The sequence below is a fragment of the Echiichthys vipera genome (assembly GCF_963691815.1).
Source record: "Echiichthys vipera genome assembly, chromosome: 15".
Lineage (NCBI taxonomy): Eukaryota > Metazoa > Chordata > Actinopteri > Perciformes > Trachinidae > Echiichthys > Echiichthys vipera.
In genome coordinates this window covers 2,434,776-2,447,358 of record NC_139840.1, presented here as the reverse complement: position 1 = coordinate 2,447,358, position 12,583 = coordinate 2,434,776, and the positions used below count along the sequence as shown (strand labels likewise).

General features: G+C 43.9%; 1 protein-coding gene across 3 annotated transcripts in view; it reads right to left on the bottom strand.

Moving 5' to 3' along the window:
• Positions 1-5,168, bottom strand: part of LOC310957568 (nucleoprotein TPR-like) — a 30,308-nt gene extending 25,140 nt beyond the window's left edge. For all 3 annotated transcript variants that reach the window (XR_014593512.1, XM_083928187.1, XM_083928188.1), the window contains exons 1-5: positions 4,920-5,168; positions 1,958-2,062; positions 822-889; positions 533-623; positions 198-301 (exon numbers count right to left, since the gene is read on the bottom strand). Coding sequence is in view for 2 of the 3 variants with exons in the window: in XM_083928187.1 (XP_083784313.1) it covers positions 198-301; positions 533-623; positions 822-889; positions 1,958-2,062; positions 4,920-5,070 (519 nt within the window). In the remaining variant the exon portion in view is untranslated. The remainder of the gene's footprint in view (positions 1-197; positions 302-532; positions 624-821; positions 890-1,957; positions 2,063-4,919) is intronic.
• Positions 5,169-12,583: the final 7,415 nt, after the last annotated feature.

Here is a 12,583-nt window from a genome sequence, read left to right as displayed (position 1 = left end):
TGGTCAAGAGTCATAAAGACGCCATTTTCCCTTTAAGAATTCTGAAAATACAGGATCCTCCAACACTATGCTCATCAGAATACATACTAACACTGGAGGAAGTGGCATTAACCTAAGAATGTTAACGTATTATAACTTCTTTATTTATTTCTTGATCATCAAAAGAAAAAAAACTGCAGGTTTTCTTTAAACTCTACCTGCACCGAAGACTCAGACGACTGAATTTCATCCAGTTTCAGCTGCAGCTCCACCTTCACTTTGCTCGTCTCCGTCAGCTTCTCGTTCAGACGCTTCACGTCCTCTGAAAACAGACACACACACAAACAAACACACACACACTTAAATGGAACTGCAAAATTCACCTGACATGAAAAATAGAAGAGTTTCTGGTCTGATTTAAGGTCTAAAAAGTCAAAAACATGTGATTTTGGAAACATAACATACAATATTTGGACTGTGTGTGTGTGTGTGTGTGTGTGTGTGTGTGTGTGTGTGTGTGTGTGTGTGTGTGTGTGTGTGGCTGATATCTCACCACTGAGGTTCTCCACCTCCTGCGTCCTCTTCTCCAGCAGCCTCGCCAGCTCTCTCTTCTCTGCCTCAATCTCATATTTGGCTTTGGTTTGCTGCAGACACACAGACACACAGTACGAGAGTTATTAAAACAACCCAGAGAAGAACTTTTGAAGCGTCTGACGGTTTAAATAACTCTAAATAAAGTGTTGACTGGCTCGACACTATGGCAGTCCTGCAGAGTTATTGTGAAAGTGACGGCAGACGCGTTTAACTCAACAGGAAACACATCAACGTAATCGTGTTGTCACCTGTTGTTGTGCCGGTTTATCTTCAGGGGTCTCCGTCTCTATCCCCTTCAGAGCGCTCAGCTCTTCGTCTGCACAGAGAGAAGAAGAAGAGACCGCTCACACACCGAGGCTTGGGAACGCAACAGTTAACATCAGGACGCAAACTTTTGAGTGGCCGCTACACATTCAGTCTGAGACGGCGCCTAACAGGGCAATGCAACAACAAGGTAATTCAAAGTGTTTTACATTAAACATTTAAGCATTGAGGAAGAAAGAAAACACATAAAAGGTCATTTAAAACATAAAAGATATAAGATTGTTACAGTGTAGTTTACTGAGGGCGCCCTCCCACTGTGCCTCCGTCCCGTGCCCCGTGCTTTAGGGTCCTTGTCCCCCCCTCCAGGCCCGTTTGTACTCACACTACCTGGGCCTCGGAGAATGCTTCTTGCTGCCTATACGTCATCACGCCGTAACACGTCACACGCATTGATGACGTCATGGCGATCCGTGGCTTTGTTTCCAGATCTTTCCGTAGACCTCGGAGTTTTTGTGCGTCTTGTCGACTGTTTTTGAATCTTTTCATCGACCAAATCTGCAGTAAACACTCCACCTCCGCATCACCACAACGCTCATACACGTGCGCATGCTCGTGCTCGTACACGTGCAAACGTGCTTTACTAAAGCCCACCTCTCCCAAACGGGCCGTGGACGGCAAGCGTGCCGCTCCTAGACGCGGTACGGTTGCACTCACACTGGTCAAAGGAACCAGACTTTAGCCATGAAACCTGTTTGGGCACGTTACGGATGGACACTGGGAGTGCGCCCTAAAAAGCAGCAGCAAACAAAAAAGTCTTCAGTCTTGATTTAAAAGAACTGAGAGTTGCCGTTTTCTGGAAGTTTGTTCTTTTCTTTTGTTTTTTTTTCGGTTTGCTTATTTTTATTTATCTATTAATTTTGTTTTTGTGTGTGTGTGCGTATACATTTTTTTAATGTGTCTTTTCTTTGCTTGTCAAACCACTCAGAAGGTGCATTAACTTAGGTGGGAAAAACATTATTATGGAATAATAGTTGCCAGAGAAGTGCAGAAGAAGAAGAAGTGGAAGCTGTGCAGTGATTCCTCAACGACCGAAGGGAAGAGCACGTGTGTGAAAACTCACTGAGTTTTTTATTCTCCTCCTTGAGACTCTGCAGGTCTCTGGTGGCCGACAGGATCTGCCCCTGACTCTCCACCAGTCTCTTCTCAATGTCGAAGTACTGCTGCTCTGTAGGGAGAAGGTTCAGAGGGAACACGTGAGAACACAGTGGGCACAACATCACACACACACACACACACACACACACACACACACACACACACACACACACACACACACACACACACACACACACACACACACACACACACACACACACACACACACACACACACACACACACACACACACACACACACACACACACACACACACACACACACACACACACACACACACACACACACACACACACACACACACACACACACACACACACACACACACACACACACACACACACACACACTTCACTTCACTTCACTTCACTTCACTTCACTTCACTTCACTTCACTTCACTTCACTTCACTTCACTGGTGTCTGTTGAAAGAGCTGCAGGTTTTAGCTTTGTAAACTGCCACAGGACATGCAGATATATATATATATATTTATGATTATATAACACGACTTTAAACATTATATTGTTTAAGTTGACATCTATCACTGGACCCATGGAGTCATTTATGTGGTAGAATAGATTGAATGGAAATAAAGCCAATAATATGGTAGTTTATCATCTTTTAGTGGAATTGCATCATGATGAAATCGTATGATACTGGGATATTAAATAACAATAATATTAATAAGCACAGACTAAATTTACCATTAAGTCTGACTTATTTATTCACTACATATACTTTTAGTTTACCACCACCACGTGTGTCTGTGTGAATGAACGGGACCTGGACTCTGTAAAGCGCCTTGAGCCCCGAGAAAGGCGCTGTATAAATCAAAGCCTTAATAATAACAATATACTTTTGTTTCGTGCAAACTGCTTCACATCATGTGTTAATTCGTTTTTTAAATGCATGTACAATTCCTACCACATTTACATGTCTGCACAGTAAAGCTTAAGGGTGTATATGTGTTTTATTCTATGTATTTAACTGTGTTGTGTTCAACTTCATTTGATCTTATTAGTATTTTCATTTTCATCAGAGTTAAGTCGTGTTGTGTTATGGAGATATACTGTTCATGTTGCTCAGCCCTGATGGAAACCATGTTTTATTATAAACAGAATAAACTAAAATATATATAATAACATTCATTCATTCATCTTCAACCGCTTATCCAGCGGTCTGGGCCGCGGGTGGGCTGGAGCCGATCCCAGCTGACAGAATAAAGTAATTCTTCTTCTAATCCACAAGGGTGAAAGTAGCTGAACTGCTTTGAAGTAGTGCAAAAAGACAAAAAATAATGCCAAACTGCATTTGAATGTATAGTAATTTAAAGTTCCCTTCGTTAATCACACAGACTTGTGAACATTTACAACATATTTAGGAGTGTGGTGGCGTATTCAGCACCCCTGCCGTGAAATGCACCCCCTCGCATTACAGGTGATGTTCTGGATCAGAAGGCTGTTGTTTCCACCTATAGGAGTAGTTTATACACATATATATATATATAAACTACTCCTATAGGTGGACATGGACCACCTTCATGGACATGGAGGTGCCATAGATAGTATTGAACAATAGCACAGGAACAGCCATGCACACGGACCGGTGTTGTGCCTTATTCAGCCCCCCTGCCGTGAAATTCACCCCTCGCATTACAGGTGCTGGATCAGAAGGCTGTTGTTTCCACCTATAGGAGCAGTTTATATACAGGTAACTACATTAAAAACACACGTTTGAACCTATGAATTTAAAGAAAAGCTGGGGTTATATTTAGGAAACACTGAGTCAAACACATTCAACTTGCTCAGAAGATCCATTTCATTCATGTTGTAATTATGGCTGCAGTTTATTTCCACAGAACACACAAAAATGTGTTGTTTTGTGTTCGCTATTGTCCAAGTTTGTGACTTTACACTCTTTAAAATAGTTTAAAGACTGTAAGTAACCAATGTTCTGGCCGTTGTGGGTTAGCAGGATACAAACGGTACAGACCAAAAGTTGGGACACAGCTTCTCAGTCAAAGAGTTTTCTTTATCTTCATGACGATGAAAATCATAGATGCACTCTGGGACACTTTCAAAGTTTTCCCAATCTTTCAGACTGACTGACCTTCATTTCTTAAAGTAATGCCATAATACAAATTCTAACAGTCTGTTCAGTGGGACTATCAGCTGTGGATCCACCTGACTTCTGATGCTCCAGACCCCATTTACAAGGCAAGAAATCCCCCTTATTGCACCTGACCGTGCACACCTGACCTGTGGAGTTGAACCATTTCAGGGGACGACCTCCTGAAGCTCATCAAGAGAACGCAGAGTGTGTGCAAAGAAACTAGAATATCAGGCGTATTTTCAGTTGTTTCACACTTTTTTGTTAAGTTCATATTTCCACATGTGTTCATTCATAGTTTTGGTGCCTTCAGTGTGAATCTACAACGTCAAGAGTCCTGAGAATAAAGGAAACTAATTTAAGGAGAAGGTGTGTCCAAACTTTTGGTCTGTACTGAATGAATATATATATATATAAACTACTCCTATAGGTGGAAACAACAGCCTCCTGATCCAGTATATCACCTGTAATGCGGGGGGGTGCATTTCACGGCAGGGGTGCTGAATACTGCACAACAAGGATTACTTCTTTAATTCGGCATGAACTCAAAACATCATTGAGTCATTTTATTTTAATGAAATGTCAGTTGAAAAATCGGCTGTTAGCATTGTAGCTAACGTTAGCATGCAGCTTGTAAGCAGTGTGGATGAAACACAACATTAGCGCCGACTTCCCCCGGGGACAGTTTAATAGTAAAGTGCAGTAAAGTGGAGTTTGTCGCGTGTTTTCCGTGTGTTTTCCACTCTTTCCTGTGTGTTAATGTGCTGACTCATTCTTGTTTGACTGTGTTTACGAACCGCTGTCCGCCTTGAGCCGCTCGTGCTGCGTCCTCAGCGCCTCGTTACTCTTCTGCAGCTCCGTCACGAACTTCTCCAGTTTGTTCTGAGCGCCTTTCGGGAGTTTGTTCAACTCCGTCCGCTCCAGGACCTGAAGCAGGACGGCCGCCATCTCCCCCGAGCGTCCACCTCCCGAAAAAAGACAGAAAAAAGACCCAAAAACAGAAAACTGCGGGCGAATATCTGCTGTACGGACCACAGCCGCTTCTTCTTCTTCTTCTGCTGCTTCTTCTGCCGCTACTTCTTTTTCTTCTTCTACTATGATAAATGGCGGTTCGCAAACCACCGTTTCAGGTGCACAGCGCCACCTGCTGCACCGGAGAGTAACAGCAGGTGGCATATATTAAAAAAAAGCAATATTTATATTTTATGGCTTTATAAACTGCACACAGGGGCGGATCTAGACCAGTTTTACTGGGGGGCCAGGCTGTGGCCAAGTGTTTTGTCAGAGGGGCATATTTAAAGAGACAAAGACAGCGTTCAAGCTTTCAAAATGTCCCGTTTAATATAATAATATAGATTCAAGATTCATGAAGCTTTATTTATCCCGAGGGAAAGGATTGTGCAACAGTTTCAACACAAAGGTGGGAAAGGATCAGGGTAACAATAAGCATTAAAACATAAATCAAATAAAATAAAGCATAAAACAACAAATAAATCAAACAATTAACTAATGTGACAGAGTGCAACAGACAGTTTGATGGCCAATGGAAGAAAAGACTTCCTCCGGCGTTCAGTGTTACACCAGGGTGCTTCTGCTGGAGGTCAGCAGATGGTGGAGAGGGTGAGTGCTGTTGTCCAGGATGCTGTGCAGTTTAGACAGCATCCTCCTCTCAGACACCGCCACCAAAGAGTCCAGCTGGACCCCCAGGACGGAGCCAGCCTCCCTGATGATCTTACTGATCTGCTGCCCCAGCACACAACAGCAGAGAAGATGGCACTGGCTCCCATCAACTGGTAGAACATCCTCAGCATGGTGTCACAGACGCTGAAGGACCGGAGCCTCCTCAGGAAATAGAGACGACTCTGGCCCTTCTTGTGAACCGCCTCAGTGTTCTTGGACCAGTCCAGTCCAGAATAGAATAGAATGACTTTAATGATCCCAGACTGGGAAAGGACTTTGTTACAGCAGCAGTGAGTCAGCAAATAAAACACTTTGTACATAACAGACATAGAATCCATAGTGTATATATACAGTGCACAGTGTGCTATAAACAATAAACTATAATAATATAAACAACAAAACAGTACTAAGTGATTAGTACACTGCTGGCCAGTATGACTGCTACAATAGTGTCTTTATAACAGAATCACTGTGTACACACATCCGATTAGCACTTTATTGCCATTCATGTGTTCAAACCCAGTTTAAATCACCTGTACATTTTATATATTACTGTTACGTTTGTACTGATTTCACATTACAGCAACTGTATTCTGCGGTTTTGGTGATTTTTGGCAAACGGATCAACGAATGAGTCAAGATTCAAAGCCTTTGAGCCAGATTGCTCAGTGTCTCATTGCTAGTTTTATGTCTATTTGTAGTCATTTTGCATCTTTTTATAGTCATTTTGCGTCTTTTTGTGGTCATTTTGCATCTTTTGTGGTTGTTTTGCATCTTTTTTAATCTTTTTACATGTCTCTGTAGTAGTTTTATGTCTATTTGTAGTAATTTAGCATCTTTTTGTAGTCATTTTGCATCTTTTTTTGGTCTTTTTACGTGTCTCTGTAGTTGTTTTATGTCTATTTGTAGTCATTTTGCATCTGTTTTTAGTCTTTATGGGAGTCTGTAGTAGTTTTTTGTTTCTTTATGGTCATTTTGCATCTATTTACGGTGATTTTGCGTCCTTTTTGTAGTCATTTCGTTGTGGTTTTGCATCCATTTTTGTTTCTTGTGATTGTTTTGCAACTACTATTGCTCAGTTTGCATTACATTTTATGTCTATTTGTAGTTATTTTGCATGTTTTTTTGTCTTTTCCTGTGTCTCTGTGGTTGTTTTATGTCTCTTTGTGGTCATTTTGCATCTTTTTGTGGTTGTTTTACATGTTTTTAGCCTTTTGTATCTCTCTGTAGGCCCTTTTGGGTCTTTTATAGTTGGTATGTGAATGTTTTTGGTCATTTTGTGTGTATTTGAAGTCTTTCTCCGGTTGACCCGTTCAGTTTTCCATGCATTTGCGAGGTTGTGGAGGGTTTTTTAGCTGCTGAGGTGAATTTTAAACTGGTTTCTCTGAGATATTTGCGATTTGCATGTGTCGTAGTTTGTGCTGTCTTGATCCGCCACCACACAGTTTTTGACAACATTTCATACACAATCTTTTCTTGCAAAATTTTGCATCATCCAAGCTTTTTATTTGACACATGAGCATCAGACTGAGTCATTTAAAGCCACTGAGTGTGCAGCTTCTGATCTCAGTGCCAACAGATCAGCGCAAACGCCTCAAAGCACTAATGTGGATTGTTACAGTGAGTGGTCGTTCCTGTAACTCAGCTGTCCGGTCCAACAGGCGCCAGGAAAGCTGAGGGACACACACTGGAAATGTGGCGCAGAGAGGAGAAGGAGCCAAAACGCCGACGGCCAACAAAAAGAGAGAGCTGTGGAAAAAGGGTTTAAATAAGGTGAAGTGAAAACGTGTGAAAATGACATGAAAAGAAAGACTGGGGGATGTGGTCTGGGTTTTCCGTGCTCTCATACACACTGGAACTGTAATCTGTGTGTGTGTGTGTGTGTGTGTGTGTGTGTGTGTGTGTGTGTGTGTGTGTGTGTGTGTGTGTGTGTGTGTGTTTGGGATACGTGCAGTTATCCAGAATACTGTAATCTTTCCCAGCTGAGCTCCTGCAGCTGCAGCGCCAACATGTAAAAAGTGATATTTGCACCGCATGAACCGCAATCTCTCGTTAGGATGAGAAGTAAAATAAATGATGTGAAAGTGAGAGAGCGCTCGTGTGTGTGTGTGTGTGTGTCAGTGTGTGTGTGTGTGTGTGTGTGTGTGTGTGTGTGTGTGTGTGTGTGTGTGTGTGTGAAGTCCAGCTCCACGGCGCTGCAGCATTAAACCTTCATCTTCCACATGAGCTCAGGAGGCTGCAGTAGGGAAGCGTCCACTCCTGATGACTAAAGTGCAAAATCCACACGCACACACACTTCCAGCATGTTCGTTTACCGCATTTGCAGCTGCACAAGTTGTTTAGGATCCACTGTGTCGTTGCTGTGGCTGCAGGGACGCCGTCTGGTGCTGAAGTTTTTCACTTGTGCACGTGAAAGATGCATTTGTCGTTGCCTCGTGGTCACTTGTGTCATGCTTCCGGCTCTTTTGATGATTATTACTGGGACGCTTTAGGTCTCTTTTTGGTCATTTAGCATCTTTTTTAGTTGTTTTGCATCTGTTTTTACTCTTTTTACGTGTCTCTGCAGTTGTTTTATGTCTCTTTTTGGTCATTTAGCATCTTTTTTAGTTGTTTTGCATCTGTTTTTACTCTTTTTACGTGTCTCCGTAGTTGTTTTATGTCTCTTTTTGGTCATTTAGCATCTTTTTTGGTTGTTTTGCATCTGTTTTTACTCTTTTTACGTGTCTCTGCAGTTGTTGTATGTCTCTTTTTGGTCATTTAGCATCTTTTTTGGTTGTTTTGCATCTGTTTTTACTCTTTTTACGTGTCTCTGCAGTTGTTTTATGTCTCTTTTTGGTCATTTAGCATCTTTTTTGGTTGTTTTGCATCTGTTTTTAGTCTTTTCACGTGTCTCTGCAGTTGTTTTATGTCTCTTTTTTAATAATATTTCGTCTTATTAGATTAAAAACTACATTAAAATCCGCTTTTATTGAAAACACAAGTGAAGAAATTCTGTAAGGACTTGCACAAAGGTGGTTTTGAGTCATTTTAAAGGTATTTATACGTCCGTCTGTCTGTCTGTGGACAGATTTTGTCACCGCAGCAGCATCACAACCGTGCGAGATGCAGTCGCGGAACGTTACAGATGTGTAGATGAGATGAAAGTGAAGGCGGAGTTGAAAGATGGGTGTGGTCTGAGAGAAGGGGGCCGAGAGGAGGAAGGAAGGAGCTTTACATCTCTGGTGTCACAGCGGGTGTGATGGTCTGGAAGTGTTGGGTTTTTCACTGCTTAAATAGGAGTTTGCGTCTTTGTTATGCAGTAATTAATTCACGTTTTGTAGGATTTGATGTGAAAGTTGATGGTTTTGGTTCAGCTGTAAACGCTTCCACCTCTGTTTAACACTGGACTATTCTTAAAAGGCAGAGACAAAACCTGATACTATTATAAAATTACAGATCTCAATAATTAGGGGGAGAAGTTCAGCATCCGTGAGGAACTCGGAGTAGAGCCGCTGCTCCTTTGCGTTGAAAGGAGCCAGTTGAGGTGGTTCAGGATCATCTGGTAAGGATGAACCCTGGGCGCCTCCCTAGGGAGGTGTTCCAGGCACGTCCAGCTGGGAGGAGGCCTCGGGGAAGACCCAGGACCAGGTGGAGAGATTAGATCTCCACACTGGCCTGGGAACGCCTCAGGATCCCCCAGTTAGAGCTGGTTAATGAGGCCCAGGAAAGGGAAGTTTGGGGTCCCCTGCTGGAGCTGCTGCGCCCGCGACCCGACCCCGTATAAGAGGCTGAAGATGAGATGAGATGAGATGAGATGAGACCCCAGTAATCAGTGATTTTTAAATTGGTCCCGTCTGTAAAAGCACCGTCCTCGTTTCTCCTCACATGGTTTTCTTTAACTTTATTACTAAGAGCACGAAAACGCTCAGGATTTAAAAACACACAGCCTCACTTAAGCGCCCTGAATAAGACACATGCATGGATTTAAATGGAACAGTCACTGATCTGGTGAGCGGGGACGTGTTGGTGGAGTCCGGGGACAGACTTTAAAGCTCCTGATGGACCGCAGCGGTGCGTCTGCGGCTGAAGCTGACACTGAGTGATCGCAGGGATAAAAGTTAAGTGCACTGATGCAGATATCCGATGTCGCCGAACACCGAAAATGTTCAGTTGCCTGGATGTTTTTCCTTTAAAGGTCATTTCTCAGTGTGAGTGTAATAAATGTAGTGACAAGGAGGCAAGAGGGGGTTAGATCCTTCTGCTGTTTCATACGTATCCTGTTCCAGACCGCGGACCTCACAGTGAAGACACCGAGATGGATTTTCCTGTTGCAGGTTGTGTTTAAACCGTTGCAGTACAGTTTTAAGCATTTACGTTTTTTATTCATGATAATAAAACGAGCGCCAACCAAAGGAAGTGCCAAAACCGTCAGTTCTCTGAGTGTCCACTAGGGGCAGGTTTCATAACAGAGCAGTTGCCATTGACCCCCATGTTAAACAGGCCGTTTACACAGCATCATTAAGGGCGCACTCACACTGTGCCTCCGTACCGTGCCCAAGCACGTTTCACGGCTAAAGTCTGGTTCCTTTGACCAGTGTGAGTGCAACCATACCACGTCTAGGAGCGGCACGCTTGCCGTCCACGGCCTGTTTGGGAGAGGTGGGCTTTAGTAAAGCACGTCTGCACGTGTACGAGCACGAGCGTGCACACGTGTACGAGCACGAGGCCTACGGCGGTTCTGAGGTCATTTCCTGTGCGCCTGTTGGGACGTAGAAAAAAGAAGGAGGGACCATGCGCGGACATTTCAAACAATGGCGGCGAAAGGTTCACGTTGGTGTGATGCGGAGGTGGAGTGTTTACTGCAGATTTGGTCGATGAAAAGATTCAAAAACAGTCGACAAGACGCACAAAAACTCTGAGGTCTACGGAAAGATCTGGAAACAAAGCCACGCATCGCCATGACGTCATCAATGCGTGTGACGTGTTACGGCGTGATGACGTATAGGCAGCAAGAAGCATTCTCCGAGGCCCAGGTAGTGTGAGTACAAACGGGCCTGGAGGGGGGGACAAGGACCCTAAAGCACGGGGCACGGGACGAACGCACAGTGGGAGGGCGCCCTAAACCTGTTTAAGGCCTGGGACAAAAAAGTTCAGGTCCTATCTCCATGACAACACTGAGGGGGGTGAACTTCTTCTGTATCAGTCTAGTTTTTATTTTATTGGAGGTTAAAGTTTATGAATAATTAGGGGCGTGGCCTCTTGAGTGACAGCTAGCCTCTGGCCCTCACTTCTCCTCAGAGGTAAACGTCAGCCAGGTGCACGTACGCCCCTCCCCCCAACGTCACATACATGCCCTTTTTCTGTGTCACAGTAACCTCTGCGTACTGAACACGTTCAATACTGAACAAGTCAAAGAAGCAGCAGTGAGTGTAGGGTGGAGAAGAGTCTTTGGAGAGAATGAGATCAGACTAATGCAGCAGATGTGTCCCGCGGCAGTCAAACTCTTGTCTGACGCTCTTTGCTCATTGTCTCCACCAAGATGACGAAGAGCAAGATGACTTTTCATTAACCCGCTTCCTGTAACCCGATCTGATGAAGGTCAGCAGGAGAGCGAGGGATCGACGCGGTGGAGGGCGCGAGTCACGCGCAGAGCCCCGACCCTGCGACTCCGCGGCCTCTCCGTCTCTGAGCTCATGGGACGAGGACTTTCCAAAGCACGCAGGAGGGATCTGCAGCTGTGGTCGTGTAGTCTGGAGTCATCATTCAAAGGGATGCAAAATGTGTTTGGCAGTAAAAACGGTTCGAGTCTGTCAAAAGTGCAATATTTGCAGATTCACGTGAGAACTTTTCCAGAAGGAGCTATTTCGGTCTTTCTATTGGAACGGCAGACACAGTGATTTTCCATTGTCTCCGGCTCTTGAACATTTCATACTCATCTTTCAATTCCTGGGGTTTACGTCCCTCTGAGCGACCTGAGCTGAGCGTTTCTGTCTGAGGCGCTTAAAGTAACAAACCAGATGTTGAAGTGTAACGTCTGGGAGACACATTAGCTCTCTCCCCTGTCTCCCTCTCATCTCTGCTGCTCCATTTCCTCCCGCCCTCTTGTTATTTTCCACCCCTCTCCTCCCCTCTTCACCTCCGCCCGCTCCCCTCTCATCACTCACCTCTCCTCTGCTTTCTAGTATTTCCTCTCTGCCAGCGGTCGACATGTCTGGCTGGAAGCTGGAGCCGAGTCTCTGCCTTTCACATCACGTCACGTCACGTCACGTGCACACCGAATGATTTAAACCTCCACAACCTCTTTGTGATGCAGAACGAATCAAAGCTTCATGAACTTCTGTCGAGCTTGTTGCAGCACTTTGTTAAAGCTACATCAACGGCTTTAAGATGGGGACACAAAGCCTGTGTGAGAGGAAATAACTCCACCGTAGTCTTTATTCTTTATTCTAAAAGGTATACTGTCAGTGTGCAGGAGCCCCGCGTGATTACACGTCTGAGCGTAGTCTGAGCCAATGGGCCCAACTCTGGGGTTGTTTTGCATCTATTTTTAGTCATTTTGCATCTTTTTATTGAGGTTTTGCATCTATTTTTAGTCATTTAGCATCTTTTTGTGGTGGTTTTGCATCTATAATTAGTCATTTTGCATCTTTTTGTGCTGGTTTTGCATCTATTTTTAGTCATTTTGCATCTTTTTGTGCTGGTTTTGCATCTATTTTTAGTCATTTTGCATCTTTTTGTGGTTGTTTTGCATCTATTTTTAGTCATTTTGTGCATCTTTTTGTGGTGGTTTTGCATCTATTTT